This window comes from Channa argus, chromosome 20 (genome assembly GCF_033026475.1).
Source record: "Channa argus isolate prfri chromosome 20, Channa argus male v1.0, whole genome shotgun sequence".
In the NCBI taxonomy this organism is placed as follows: Eukaryota; Metazoa; Chordata; class Actinopteri; order Anabantiformes; family Channidae; genus Channa; species Channa argus.
The window spans coordinates 9,973,050-9,987,609 of record NC_090216.1 but is presented as its reverse complement, the minus strand read 5'-3'; the positions used below and the strand labels follow the sequence as shown (position 1 = coordinate 9,987,609).

Below are 14,560 nucleotides of genomic sequence, written 5' to 3'. Positions count from 1 at the left end.
ACATGTGCAAGCTTTAAGGGCTCTTACAGATACCCTGAGAGGAATTTGTAAATCTCAAATAACGTTTTAAAATCTAAAGCCCCCTTTCCATCCACATTTCAATAAGTGTGCCTTAATTCAAAAATATTGTGTTTTGTAGAAAAAAGTAGAATTAGCTTGTTAAAATTGTTTCTACTCTTTCTCTCTCTTCCAGAAACATCCAGAATCAATAAATATGTGAATAATTTCTACATCTTCCCCTAAAAAATCCTGTCAACTATTCTGACTTGTCAGGGGCCTCGCCTCTCACTCATGCTGGAGTACCTTGGTGCAACATTGTAGTTCATTATTCAGTGATTTTTACACTGGAGCAAAATCTGTTTACCTCTTAATGATTGTGTATTTAATAAAATGATGGCACGATAAAGCACACTATCTTTAGTTTGCTGCATACAGAACCTGCAGATGGCAGGACACAGCCAGTTAAACAGCATATACAGACAACATTGTATAGGCCAGGGATCAAAACCAATCCACTGATCCTCTTTCCCCAGAGGCTCATCCAGCTTTGGATCCCCACACGATACATGACAAAGAACAAACGCTGTCACAGCTAAACCCTAGGTTTCTTAAGTTCATTCTTTATCTCTAGCTGTTGTATGCATGAGTCAAAGGTGAATAAGAGCTAAAATGTCACCCTTACACTATTTTCATATTGAAAAAAAAAAAACAATTGTCTGTTTGTTCACCTTCATATATTCCTTTAATTGCTTACAAATATTACATCTTATGACACATACAGACAGTAAAGGTCAATTCATATGTCAAACAAATGGATTTCTAATGTCAGAATGACAGTTGATTGGAAAAGTACATTGCATTTTTTTATCCTTGAAGGAAAATCAAGGAGCCACTTGTTGTCACTGGAGACTGAAATGGTGATAGATGCGATCTATATGAAATAGATGCGGTCTATATGAAATATGTGCATTAGGAACCCCGAGATAAGTTACTGATACAATCGCTAAACACTCAGAGGCTGATTCAGTGGGTATTTTTGTACAAATCCAGCTCCAGTGATCACAACAGCTCCTTACTTCACCTCAAGCAGTAGAAAAGGAATTTCTAGGTAGTCCAAAAGCCACTCTGATAGGATTAAGTACCTCTGATTGATGCCCCATTGATTAGAGGAGAAAACGTTGTGTAACAGGAAGTTGAGAGCCACAGCCTTTACCCTGGAAGGATTAATACTAGAACTGTTACAGAAAGAGCGCTGCAGGAGGTGGTGGTGGTGCCGGTGGTGGGGGGTTGCACAGTCCATTCAAATGTCAGAGATTTTGTTTTTGTGGGGACACTCACGCTGAGTTGACATCAAACAGCCATAGTTGTTTGATTCATCTCACCATTGCATCAGCGTAGAAAGAAGGAGAGGACTTTGGCCTGAACCTTCATACAGTCAATGATGCTATATCTTCATGTTTACCAAACATGAGTTGTCTGTCCATATATATGATAAGGCTTTGGTAGCCTGCTTTATGTCCTCTTTAAGAAAGGTATTTCAAGTCTAAAGGTGTTAGGCTATCAAACGCTGGCTGGTAAACAAATCCTACCAAATCGTCTTACAGGAGAGGTTGATCTACTGCACCCTGAACGACTGACGCTCCTCAGAAGAAGCAAAAGTTGCTTTTACATTCTTCAAATCAATTTTATGCTTTAGTTATTATTAAGCTCTCACAATTTACAAATGCTATGTCATAAAACTATATAGATGTGTAATCTTTAAGAATCCATTTTTAAGAATTGATATGGATTTGTAATTTGCCTCTAAACATTGGTGTAACTGTTACATACGTATGTTACCATTTTTTGTTATTTTTTTCCACATACATGGAACATAAAGAAAACTGCTTTTCGGTGTTAATCAAAGCTGGTAATAAAATTGCGCAAATTGAAAACATATACCTCTGTCAAAGCTCGTCTCAAACTCCTCATTTGTGAAGAGAGTTTAAGTACAAAATTCCCTGACAAAGAATCAAACATACAAATATATATGTATATAGATAGATTGCATATTAAAATAAATATTCCCTCACATAACTTATCAGCGCCTTTGAGGTAAGAGAACAACAGCCCTTGTTGATTGAGCACTCACTGTATCAGTGTTACAGCACCAACAGATCTGTCACAATGCTTGTTCCCTCTTTTGTGTTCAAGAAATACATTTCACATCTCATTAAATGTTAGCCACACTACCTAAACTGTTAACCAAAAACATAATTTTCCCCCCTTCCCCCTGTCCCTGTAAGTATAAAGTTACATGGCATTATCCCCGGCTGCCCTTCCAACCTCGAACCATGGGCTGCTGCTGCTAAGACAGCGGCAGCTAAGTGCATTGTGCAACCTAAATCACTACTATATCATGTGGTAACTGCTTGCCAACTATTGCTTTGGCATGCATCACATCCTGTGTCCTGTTTTAGCTATGTGCACTAAAGAGTTTGTTCCCGAACCTAAGCTTGACATTTCATTACAGCTTATGAGTTATCCAAGCATAGTTTACAACCACAAATGATATGACAGTTTCAATTATTGCTATGTTGTAGGGAAATACTGTAAATGTTTTCTATGTATCTGTTGTGTGGAAATGTTCATGATTGTGTGCTGTACAAAAACAAAGCAAGGAGGAAGTTTCAAATACATCATAATACATCTTCAGAGTAAACATCTTCTCCTCCCAATATTATTCTCAGTATATTTTCTGACTCTTCCCTCCTTCGCAAATGGTTCTAATCCAGACTGGACTGTAGACTAGACCCAACTATACTAAATTAGGCGAGCCTGAACCAGACCAGATCCAACAGGGCTGGACTGCACCATAGCAAACATCACCTAAGCAGAGGGATCTAAACTGGTGTGGATCAGACTAGATCAAGCTAACCTAGCAAAAATCCAACTAGATGACTTGTCAGACCAGAATATGCTAGTGTAGCCTAGATTAGTCCAAACCAGACCGCATCAGCCAAATCCAAAGACCAGAAGAATTTAGCAGATGGCGCATGTCTTTGACTTCCCTCCGTCACCACCAGCTAGATAAACACACAGAAATAAAAAATGAAGTATGGATACAGAATCATTCTGAGCACAGCAACTTCCATCCTCTACCAGGCCATCATGTTTTTACCTTTCTTGGCTTCCTCTTCTTCCAGTTTCTTCTTCTGATCCTCAATCGCCTTCATCTTTGCCTCGTATACCTGAGCCAGCTCATTCCAGTGTGCCCTATTGTTGTTCAGACCATCAAACATGGGCTGAATCTCTTTGTGGAACCTGGAGAATTCCTGACAAATGACAGACAACACACCGAATTTAAGTTTGTTTTTTTCGCAGTGTGGGATGTGTGCAAGTAGCACAAGTTAAAAGACGGGAATAGCATGTTATGATTCTTAGAACACTATTCCAGTGGGTTGACTGACACATGTTCCTTGTTATAAATGTAGCACATGTGGATTCTTGTCCAAATACCATCCTGACAAACTGACAACAGCAAGCATGCCTGTTGGGGCCAGCAGGGTTCAGCAGGTTCACTTCTATAGATCTTGCACAGTTAAAGCAACAACAACACCTCTGTAAAGTACAGTCTACAATGAGAATCTATAAGAAAATACCTCATTGATCAATTTGTGCAGCAATGGGTTTTACTACACTGTGTTATAAATAAAGTAAGCATGCTGTTTTTGTCTCCATGTAGCCTGCACAGTGTTAGTTATTCATCTCTAGAACCCCAGAGCTGAAGCTACACCTTTCTGACACTCTCATTAAAAATTTAATGTGTAGCCAGTTTACAGATTAGTATTCATTTCACAGTCGAAGGTGAGCTTAAAAAACAGTTACTTTTATTGCTCAGTGAATCATTTTTCAACACGTCAAATTCGATTCGATCGAACTGATTCAAAACAACTCCTGGGCAGAATCAGTTTTTATGGTGCTCTTTTCCTGTTGCTGAAAATCAAATCGAATGTGGATTCAAACGTTGCTCCTCTGACTGTGAGTGGGCTTAAATTTCAGCTATTACAGATGAAATGTTGCAAAACAGAGCAGAGGTCACACTCCCTTTTCCAAAAGCCTTGTCTATACAGTACACAGTAACAGCCATTTATTACCTTGTATACAAATGAGCATACAAAGTCGATGAAACCACATTGCATCTTGGGTAGCTGATCGGAACAGTTTCTATCCATCATGGGCTGAGAGAAACAGATGAGAGGTTTTCGGGTGAAAATTTGGTAAACACTTCCACTGGCCAGAGAAAGCAATAATAAAAATAACAATGAAACAAAAAGGAAGGTGAGAGAAGGCACAACAGGGGTGCAAGTCTTACAATTGGTTGTTGTTCCAAAACAGTTTTCTCCAAATCTCCCTGTTCCCAGAATTCAGCAGCGACCATCAGAGCCACCTGGAGAGAAAACAGACACACAGAGGAACCAAACATGACAAAGGGAAATAAAGGTGCAGTGCCAGGAGCAGAGTGTGAACGGCAAGTAAAAATAACATGTTTTATTCTCAGAAAAAAGGGACTTTCTTTTTGCTCTTATGAAGGTTATTTTAGCTATTCCTGTCTACAGTTCTTACGTGGGATGGACTGTGTAAAGCTTTTCACATTTGTTCTCAAAGTAACACAAATGCCTGAATACAAGTGGCCTATTTTCTTTAATTATTTGCTCCGGTGCTTTCTGTGTGTTGGGAGTTTTTAAATCAGCCTTTGTAAACCCACCTTGCTTTGTACCTCCCAGGGTTTGGTGATAGCTGACAAGTCACAGCCTGTCATCATCATGGCCCTAGAGGTGAGACACATACAAACATGTCAGGGGAGACAAGATAACACCCTGCTAGTGATGTGGATTATTTGCCAGGTTCTGCAGTTTCATGGGTAAAGTGGTTACAGTTTGATCTGCAGCTCTGTTATCTTCTGCTAGAATTAGTTACATACATGACGATTTCTTTCCGGATGGGGTTGTTGGAAACGTATTCAGTGGCCTCCTTTTCATTTGTCATTGGCTCTGTGGCATTCACAATGTTTTGGAACATGGTTCTCTTTCTGTGCGAAGACAAACAGATGAGATAGTGGGCAGTCTTTGAGAGCAAATGAAACAAATACAAAGACAGACTGAGTAGATTAAACCTTAACTGAGTCAGTCTCTCGATATGTAACTGTGGCTGTGCCAGGATAGCAGCTGCCGGTTTAAGTGCAGTCAAACTGTTACTGAAACCTACTTGAAATAAAGAGCTAGATCAGTGGCGATGATGCAGACGTCAAACAAATGCTGCACATTCTCAAACTGACGCTTCTGGAGGTTGCAAAAGATGTTCAGACTCTGTAGACAGATAAGGACAAAGAGGTCAAGCTCTGCGTCGCCTCTCCCGTTCCCTACTGTTGCGATATTTGACCAAAATAACATGTCATACTTCCTCTCCCATGAGTGTCTTGCTGTACTCCAAGTGGTGCCTCTCCATAATGGAAGAGCCGTGAAGCTTGGCCAGAGGAGATGCGCTCCTACAGAAAAAATAAGAATAATGAAAGAGAGGAAAATAAACACACATGCACGCATTCCTCCGTGCATTCGAAAAAATGGACTTGCTTTGTCTGGTAGAGGTTGTTGGTTCCCCTGTGGTCAATATCGTGGCAGAAAGCAGCAGCCACCATGGCAAAGGCATCTAGATCCGTGTAATACTTTCTCAGCTTCCCTGTCTGTAGGAAGAAGAGACAGAGTGTGGATTATTATGTGCACATATAGATTGTGACCACCTATAAACAATTTGTCTTCTGTCTGTGGTAAAAAATGTATTCTCATTTGCAGCCAGCTTCTGGACCATTTAAACCCAGAAAAGATCAATTTTAGGCCCTGCCAGGTCTCAGTTAAAGCACAATAACGTTCTCTGATGCAGCAATGTGATTTTAAACAGTAAGTGTGGCCTGTGTTTCACATACCTTATATTAATTAAATTCATGAAGAAATAAAACTTGTTATGGGCCTATATAAACAATAAGTTATGTCTGTTAAACTGTCTCCATATACACTATGTTTTACACCGTTCCATCAGCTGAAATGTAAATGTTACTAGGACACCTGCTAACAACTTAGAATAAACTCCTACAAATGCAGCAGATGTTCTCCAGGTGTTACCTGCAGCAGGCAGAACATGGTGTGGCCGACGTTGAAGCCGTGCCTCCAGTTGTGGTAAGTGATGGCACGGTAACCCTTCCTCACTGTGTACATCCACCTGGTCAGTGTCTGAGAGGAAGAGAATGACAAGGTGGCTGTTAGTCAGACACCAAATTGAGAGAAAAGTACAAAGCAAGTGATAACAACGATGAGCTGTGGCCATGACCCAGAGTGATGTGTCCATGTTTTAACCACTGGACGGTTGCCCAAGGAAGACACTTTCACTCCACAGCCACACTCAGGTTTGTAGCCACAGCATCATTTGCTTTGAGAGGCAAATTGGGGATCATGTCGTCTTAACTCTTTCCAGCAAAACAGACACATGGAACTTTGACCCCAACAGATTCACAGATGAAAATTAAAATTCTCTAACTCTCAGAATTTCTCATCTTGGCCTATTTTGAAAATACCCACGTTCCATAATGAAAATAAATCAGTTTAAATTGATTTTTTACCTGGATTTTATATTTCTGCTTTAAAGTTTACTGGAACAACTTTTAATTGCAATCATGACAGCACAGGGAAATCTGGAGGATCAACCCCTCAAATTATTTACAAAAAAACATTTTTGGATTTTAGAAAATGTAGATTAGTTATTTATGAAATAATGAGATACATTTATCCAGCTGATCATCAGTAGGACATAAAGGAAGCACTGAGAGCATCTAACTCACCTCTGCCGGAACTTTAAACTTTTCAACAACTCCAAGCTCAAAGAACATGCGAATGCCAGCTTTGATGAGGTCGAATTCTGTGACGGGGAAGTCACTGAAGGAGAACAGGTACAGATTCTCACCGTTGACGTTATCAGCTGGCGGGCAATTTGCTCTCTGCACAAAAAAAAAAAAAAAACGAGAAAAGGGATCCAAACATTCCTCAACACTTAAAAAGTACAGAGGATTGTGTCAGTTCTGATTAAGTGATAGGCTTAAGATAGCATTAAAGAAAAATATGATCCCATATTAAATATTACTTAAGCAATGGAATTTCAGCAGATTTTTGAGTGGATACATTTCAAACACTTTTAAAGATTTCTAATTCATAATTTTACTCCTATATAAATCTGGTTAACATGGGAGTGTAATGACTGCAGCAATCTAACAGAATGTTGAATTGTATTTTATAAACTTTTGTCCTTGAACGTTTAAGCAAAACATACCAATAGTTTGTACATCTCTTTCTGGTCACAATCTTCAGGATCTGCATCAAACTTCTCTTTGGTGTTCTGGTCATAAAAGAGAGCACGATAACTTGAAATTACAGTTAAACTCTACTCAAGAACAGGTTTCCAATGTCAAAGACAATTTGCATGAATTCCTAAATCACCAAGAAAATGAAACGAAATTCCAAGTCTGATGTGTTCACACTCCTCAGACAAGTGCTCCAAACAGTAACCTTGTACGTGATAGTGCCAGCATCTCAAGTATTAGCTTCCAAGTGGATAAATAATCCTCCAGACCACCTATTATTCCTCTAATAGCTGCTATTGGAAGGCTGTTACTCAAAAAGCTTTTCATGCAGGATTAAGCTTTTAATTCCTGCTCGAGTGCCCTCTTGAGCAAAATGTTGAGAGATCAAAGGTAAACTGTTGGAGAGAGAATTTGGAAGGAACTTAGACTGATCCTCACGAGGATGGACTGCAGCTCATCTGTGGTGCATTTGCTTTGGTACATGAGCATCTCCTGGGCGATGTCTTTCCTGTACTCCATGCGGTTCAGTTTGTCGTAGGTGTCGCAGTTCAGCACTGACCACCCCAGGAACTGCGTGAGGGCCTGGAACAAAACAAGTGAGATTGAAAGAGAATGAAAAAGAGAAAAGTGAGCTGGTCAAGTGGTACTACAGCAAAGTTTTTGTAAAGTCCCTGCTGCTTTTAGGAGTAAATTAACTTTTTAAAATGTGCAAGAAAGAGAATCTTCACTGTTAACCTCAGTGATCTGTTCATCGTGTTCATCAAATGGCTTGCCGTCTTTCCTGTTGAAGAAAGTGGCGATGCCCACAATTTCTTCCTTCTTGTTGACAATGGGCAGCGACAAGACATTCTTGATGACAAACCCTGTGTCATCCACAGCCTCTTTCTGGAAGTCATGGAAATATAATATTTCAGCCCAAGCACAAAAAAGTTTGACATAGAATCTGCATATTGCACAGGGAAGGTCATGAGTATTGCAGTGTGTAAAAACCAGAAATCGGTAAACAGCGTTTATCATGGTGGACAATTACATGTGTCATACATTACGTCGCTTTAAAACAAATAGACAGTCAAAATCCTTACCTGGAAAGTGAAGTAGTCATCTGAAGCCACATTCATCATGTTGCAAATCTGCCGTCATGTGAAAAATATTCAAGTTAGACAATTTACTTTTTATATGTTAGTCAATTTCTATACTATATCTCTGTGTTATTATTTGATTTCAGTTCCTTTCTATGACCTTAATATGATTTTTTTCATATTTTGAAGTCTTTTGAATGAATGTGCAGCAACTGCAAGAGACTTACAAAGCCATTCTCTGCAACGTAGGTCGGCAGTCCGCTGACAAGAGCCCAGTGATCTGCTGGTGGACCACTGAAAATACACCGAAAAGAGAGAGAGGGAGTGAGAAGTGTGTTAAACTGTGCTGACTGTCATCCAGATGTTAGCTCCACAGAAACTTTTGTTTCTTGTACTTTTAGGCCCTTACATTTTGTTAATGTGACCGTGAGATGCTTCTAAATTCAATTTAATTAAAAAATTATTTATCTTACACAACTGTGACATTTTGTTCTATTTTATGCTTTATTCAGAAATGTGTTTAGGTTGAGTGCATGTTTAGCAGAAAGCTCATGCTGCTTACGGAATGACTTTGATTTCTTCCTTGGCTTCTAGGAGATAGTCAATGATCTTATAAAAGTTGACTTCCTGTGTAAAAAAAGAAAGAGCCTCGTCACAATCTTCAAACTACATCAGGCAACAGTAAAATTTACAGAGGGTAGAACTAATAAAAACCTATTCAATGAGGAGAAAAATGAGTTGGTTACCCTGCCATCCGGGGTTTTTGGTCCTTTATAGGGTTCCACATCTCCCAGTTTTACTGGCCATTCATCATAGAATTCCTATAAAAAACAAACTCAGTTATAATAATAGTTTTACAGTTATTAACGGAAATGTACTCAGTTTTTTCTTCAATATTAAATCTTTATGGCAACTCCAACCTTCTCTTTGGTCATGTCCAACAGGCCCACTGAGTATCGTTCACATTGTAGGTAGGTCCTTACAGTATAGAGCGCTTTGTGGAACTGTCTTTCAATGTCTGTCAACTCCTCAAACACTTTACTGGCTGACCACAGCAGCACCTACAGCCAAAGTGAATGTAATAGCAGATAATTGTTTATATTAATACGTTTACATTATAGTATGAGCAACCAGTAGGGGGCACAGAACACAACAAGACCTTAATTATGAGAGATTCCCACTGGCTTTTATCTGTAAATGACATAACCACTCACTCTCCTCGTTCAGAGGACAGTTGGCGCTTTTACTGATCAAAGAGCAACAGTTCAGTTTACCTGACTCCTTCTGGACTCCACATTGAACATGTAGGCTGTGTAATGCTGCAGGGCGATGACTTGGGCAAAGTTCATGTACTTGTGGAAGAGCTAAGGACCAAATCAGATTAAAGGTTACATCAACACACCACAGCAGATTTAAAACAATGACACATTTAAACTTAAAAAAACAACAACACATCAATAAATCAATAAATAAACACAGAATCATCTACACAAAAATATGATCTGTCATGTAAGCTGAACTGGAAGGGAACAAGCTGCTGAGCCTCACATATAATGACATTTAGATTTGACAGATCAGTAAATATTTACCTCAACCTAACTCTTTCATGCAAATCAAATGTTATAAGGTCTTTTAAGTCCACATTTGGCTAATCTTTACACAGAATGCACCTGCATATTGCACAAGTATATGCATACAACTATGTTGGATTTCAAAAAGTCTCAAGCTGATACGATTTCATGTTTATCTTAAATACTGACTTTCACATTTTCAAGATGCAAGCTCTTTGACGGATAATATGCAAAGAGAAAAAGAAGTAAGCCATTAATTTTTCTCTTTCGATTTGTCTAACACATTTGCCACAGAGCTGTAAGATACCACAAAGCATCTTAGCAAGTAAATCCTTTCAAGTAAATCACAAATCCCTTTTACTCTTTTTTCAGCTCCTGTAACTGAAAATCAATCTAATCTGCAAATAAAACACGATTTCCATCTGACCTACTTGATTCTTCATGGAATACTGCATCAGTGTGCATTTATGTAATCTGAATAATAAGAGCCCATAATGAATGTTCTCTGTCATATACTACAGAGATAACATATTCCTTGTTAAATCATTATGCCCTTTTTCAAGTTGAATGCTCAACAGCAACCAAATCACGCCAGTCAGGTCTGATTGGCTCCCACTGACATAATGGGAGTGTTTTGCACCCTACTGGTAAGATGTAATTACACCAAAAATCTTTATTTAGCAGCAAATTTCAAATGGCAGAGCACTGGCTTAGTAAAGTAGCAGACAGGCCTCTATGAATATCAGGAACAGAAATTTTAGGTTCGGGTATAATAAAAACACTTGACAAAGCTTTATCTAACACCAAATTCAATTTGAATTTGCATTATCACAGTAACAAAACAGGTTTCCGACTCAAAGTCTGTTGAGGTAAGTGACCGTGCATACAGGTGCATGTATGACTGTGTACATTCTTACCGCTTCATCCTCTGGAGTGAACATATCAGCTCCTATTTTGTTTAGTGCCATGACAACTCCAATGCACTCTTTTTCAGCCATCAGAGGGAACGTGAGCATGCATTTAGTCTTGTATCCAGTCTGTTTGTCCACAAAGTCACAAAACTTTTGATTCTGGATTAAGAGACAAAGAAAACCGGTTTGTTTCTTTTATTTTCTATCCTTATTAAATGTCTGTCAAATAGAATAATTTATATTCATATGCTCTAACTTAGACCTTTTTCGAACAGAGGGCAGCATGGTGTCTGATCTTTTTATCTACACTTGGCAGCAGAGGGCTGACTCCCGGACTTAGCCTTTTTACTTACTTTGCACCTCACCTGCAAGTCAGTTTGGATAAAAGCATCTGCTAAATGTAAATTTAAGATATTTATGCTACATTAACATTTGTTGGTGGACACTTGCCACATTTAGGCAAGTATGTCATCATGTTTTAAAACTGTCTTTTATAATAATCCATCAGGTGCAGTAAACCAAAAGTCAATTAAACCAGAAATTACAATTGAAGTTTTATCATATGCAACATCATTTTTGAGCAATTACAATGGACCCAAATGAAAACAAACTTTTAAGCCGTGCCATGGTCATTATATTATGACACCATACACATTAGGAGCTAACGACGTCGGAACATATAAAAAAGTCAAACAGAGTCTTTTCCACCAAGCATGAGTAGGTCCTTTTCACTAATTCTGCAGAAACAGGACACATTATCAAAGTCAGATATGCACAACTCTTTCATGCAAAGCGCGCACTAGAAAGCGCGGGCACTTTTTTCTCACCTTGGAGACGTCAGGAATATTTAGGGGCTTTTTGGAATGCGCGGTGAAACCCACAATACCCATTTCCAGAGGGAAAACTATTTCCGTCTGCGGGAGGACCAGGTTTGAATCATATTTGGATGTTGGAGTCACGTCAAAGAGGCTGGTGGCGAGCTCAGGTATTCCGTTTCTCGAGCGGCCTAAGTAAAAACTGACCCTGTCGGCCTGTATGATGAGGGCAACTCTCTGCAACACTTTGTGAAGAGACTTCTCCATGCAGTCCAGCTTTTGCAACTCCTGGACCAGCTCGAAGATGACGGCGGCTTCTTGAACCGAGTTCACATCCTTGAAAGAAGCGCTGTCTTTGATGTCCAGGGGCGCAGAGAAGGCGGCGCTCAGGGCTTCGGCGCGCAGCTTCTTATCGAAGTATTCTTTGGCGAACTGCGGGTTGTTCTCCAGGTATTTCTCCACGCTGTCCTTGTCTGCCATTTTTGAACGTGTTTAGTTTAGTTTTCCCCGTTCTCTAGTCACAAAAGCATCACCCGAGAGAGAGAATGGGGGGGGAGGGGGGAGCTCAGTTGTGGCCTACAGGCTCGGATGGATCAGTAGCATCTCCTCCACAGGTCCCGGAGGGAGTCCCGTATCCGCCGACAGACAGAATAGGACAGAATGCAGCTTAGAGCCTGAAAGGATCAAAGTGGCTAATTACCGTGACGTCAGGGCATTAACCCCCCTGCTTTAAGCGTCTTTAAGCCGCAAATCCCAACGCTGATCGTCCTCCTCCACCTGAGGGAGAGAGTGAGACTGTTGTCAGATCAAATGCCAGCTTGGATTCATGGGCACCAGCACCAGCAGAGGATGTGGTCCGGGCAGCTATGAAGTGATGAAGTGGAGGGACAGGTGTCATTTGGAAGGCCCTGAAAGCCGGGGCTCCAGACACCCTCAGCACTGTACTGCACAAACCCTGTCCAGGAAGACACTCAAGAAATAAGTCCAACCCCTGGCGGCCCAGTGGCTCCATTTCGGCTTAAAGGGCTTTTCAGCAATCACTGAGAAGAGTTGCTTTTTTTTTTCTAAGCCAGTTACTGGGTTCACACTATCATCTTGTATGTTCTAATCCAGTGTTTAGTGTGTTATTCCTCTAAGTAATATGTATTAACTGGAACTAATAATGCTATCAATATCAAGACAAATCAGAAGGCATAATATCAGACTAACCTCGCCTTAAACGACCCCCAAGTGACTCAACCCTGCACTGGGTATTACCACTGTTCTATCCCTGTTGCGGTGCCTAAATAGTGTCAGCTACTAATAGTGAGCAAGTTCACAGGCATAATGGGTACCTATCTAATGCTCTAAAAGTGTTAGCAGCCTACCTGTGAGCTGTAATGAAATCACCATCATCATGGAGGTATCAGTCCTGGAACTGGAAATTAGCCAATTAGTGGGACTTGGATGTCTGAGAACAAGCCCCTAAACAAAGATGGCTTGCTATTATTAACTGAAGGCACTGTCTGGTTAGCAGCTGGCAGGCTGACAAGACAAGGAGCTCCCCTCTATTTTTTGCAGCAGGGATTAAGGTTAGCTTATCAAGGTGTGTGTGTGTGTGATTGTGTACGGGTGTGGATGTGAGGCATTGTGAAAATAAATTAGAGTAGCTGATTTCACAGTGGGAGAAACTGGCTGGGTGCACAAAACACAAAGGCAGGCAGAGAGAAGCAGATGTAGAGGTTAGAATGATGGAACATTTTGACATACAACAATGGTCAGCACCAGTGTTTGAACGAGGAACGATAAGAACCAAATGAGATTGGTTACTGCAGACTTTTAAAGATATTTTGACTGGCTGTGTTCAAAGTGTATGCATTAAGAAATCTTTTGAAAAAAATAATATTTTGGTGGCTATTTGATTAATAGCATGTTTATCTATGTGTAGTCTCATTCAATGGAACATGCAGAAAACAGCGATGTGAGCCACACAGCAGTGTGGCAGTGTTTTTTTTAACAACCGCACAGAGACAGTGGGTGTAACTTTATATACAGATCAGTTATTTTTTCTAATAGTAATATAAAATTACTTCAAACCTACGCAATCACAGGGAGATCATGCAGAGTCCACACACCCAGGGAGCTACTAGCTGTAAGGCAGCAGCACTAACCACTCCATCGTGTGATCCTTACTTTAATGTTAATTATTAGGCTACTTGTTTGTACTGTAAGTTACATTTACCTGGGACCTGGAGTTACCTATATTTTACACCCAATGAAAACAAGAACCTAATTCCTGCAGCATGTATCAATTTATCCAAAAATGTTACCCCGAAATGTTACATGCATACACAGACCTGGCAGAGCAACGTATGTATCTTTTCTTGCCCAATCTTCATGTCCTGAAACGTTGCAGTGCCTCTGGCCATATTCCAGCCGCTATTATTTCTGCTCAAAATGAGTGATTGCACTGTTTTCAACCGGCTGGAGCTTCGGTTATGCAAGCTGCAGATGTTTGGCTCTGCTCCCCCAAAGGACTGGTTACATGATCACAGTGCAAAACAACAGCACGCTGTAAGTTGTACTTTTTAGCTACAGTAGATTTACCTCAGATTTAACTCCGTTTTAAACCACAGGTCTGTGTTTGAGAGTAGTTGAAGTATTTTCCCTAAACTAACTTGAGCTGTGAACGATTTTAAGAGCAAAATAAAACAAGTCACAACCGGCTTCACCCTGCTCTTTGGAAAACAGCATGTTTTTTTAATTAGGTAAGAAGGAGTTCTATTAAAGAGCAGTTTGCTTTAGTGTTCTGGGGAAT

At 40.0% G+C, this 14,560-nt stretch overlaps 1 protein-coding gene across 1 annotated transcript; it reads right to left on the bottom strand.

Moving 5' to 3' along the window:
* Positions 1-703: 703 nt before the first annotated feature.
* On the bottom strand, positions 704-14,218 carry pde6c (phosphodiesterase 6C, cGMP-specific, cone, alpha prime). Its single transcript, XM_067487180.1, has 23 exons — positions 14,100-14,218; positions 11,776-12,540; positions 10,955-11,107; positions 9,741-9,830; positions 9,387-9,527; positions 9,213-9,287; positions 9,029-9,093; positions 8,694-8,760; positions 8,470-8,517; positions 8,123-8,272; positions 7,826-7,969; positions 7,357-7,422; positions 6,872-7,027; positions 6,159-6,266; positions 5,613-5,722; positions 5,440-5,527; positions 5,248-5,348; positions 4,964-5,071; positions 4,748-4,811; positions 4,355-4,429; positions 4,137-4,220; positions 3,161-3,314; positions 704-3,065 (listed from the first exon to the last, which is right to left on the bottom strand). The coding sequence occupies exons 2-23, from the start codon at positions 12,241-12,243 to the stop codon at positions 3,022-3,024; spliced, it is 2,559 nt and encodes an 852-aa protein (XP_067343281.1). The 5' UTR covers positions 12,244-12,540; positions 14,100-14,218; the 3' UTR covers positions 704-3,021.
* Between the last annotated feature and the right edge of the window lie 342 nt (positions 14,219-14,560).

Coding starts and splice junctions, on each gene's coding strand:
- pde6c (XM_067487180.1), bottom strand. CDS start 12,243: ATGGCAGACAAGGACAGCGTGGAGAAATACCTGGAGAACAACCCGCAG. Junction 6,267..6,871: donor AGTTTAAAGTTCCGGCAGAG/GTGAGTTAGATG, acceptor TCTTCCTCTCAG/ACACTGACCAGGTGGATGTA. Junction 4,812..4,963: donor ATCCGGAAAGAAATCGTCAT/GTATGTAACTAA, acceptor TCTCACCTCTAG/GGCCATGATGATGACAGGCT.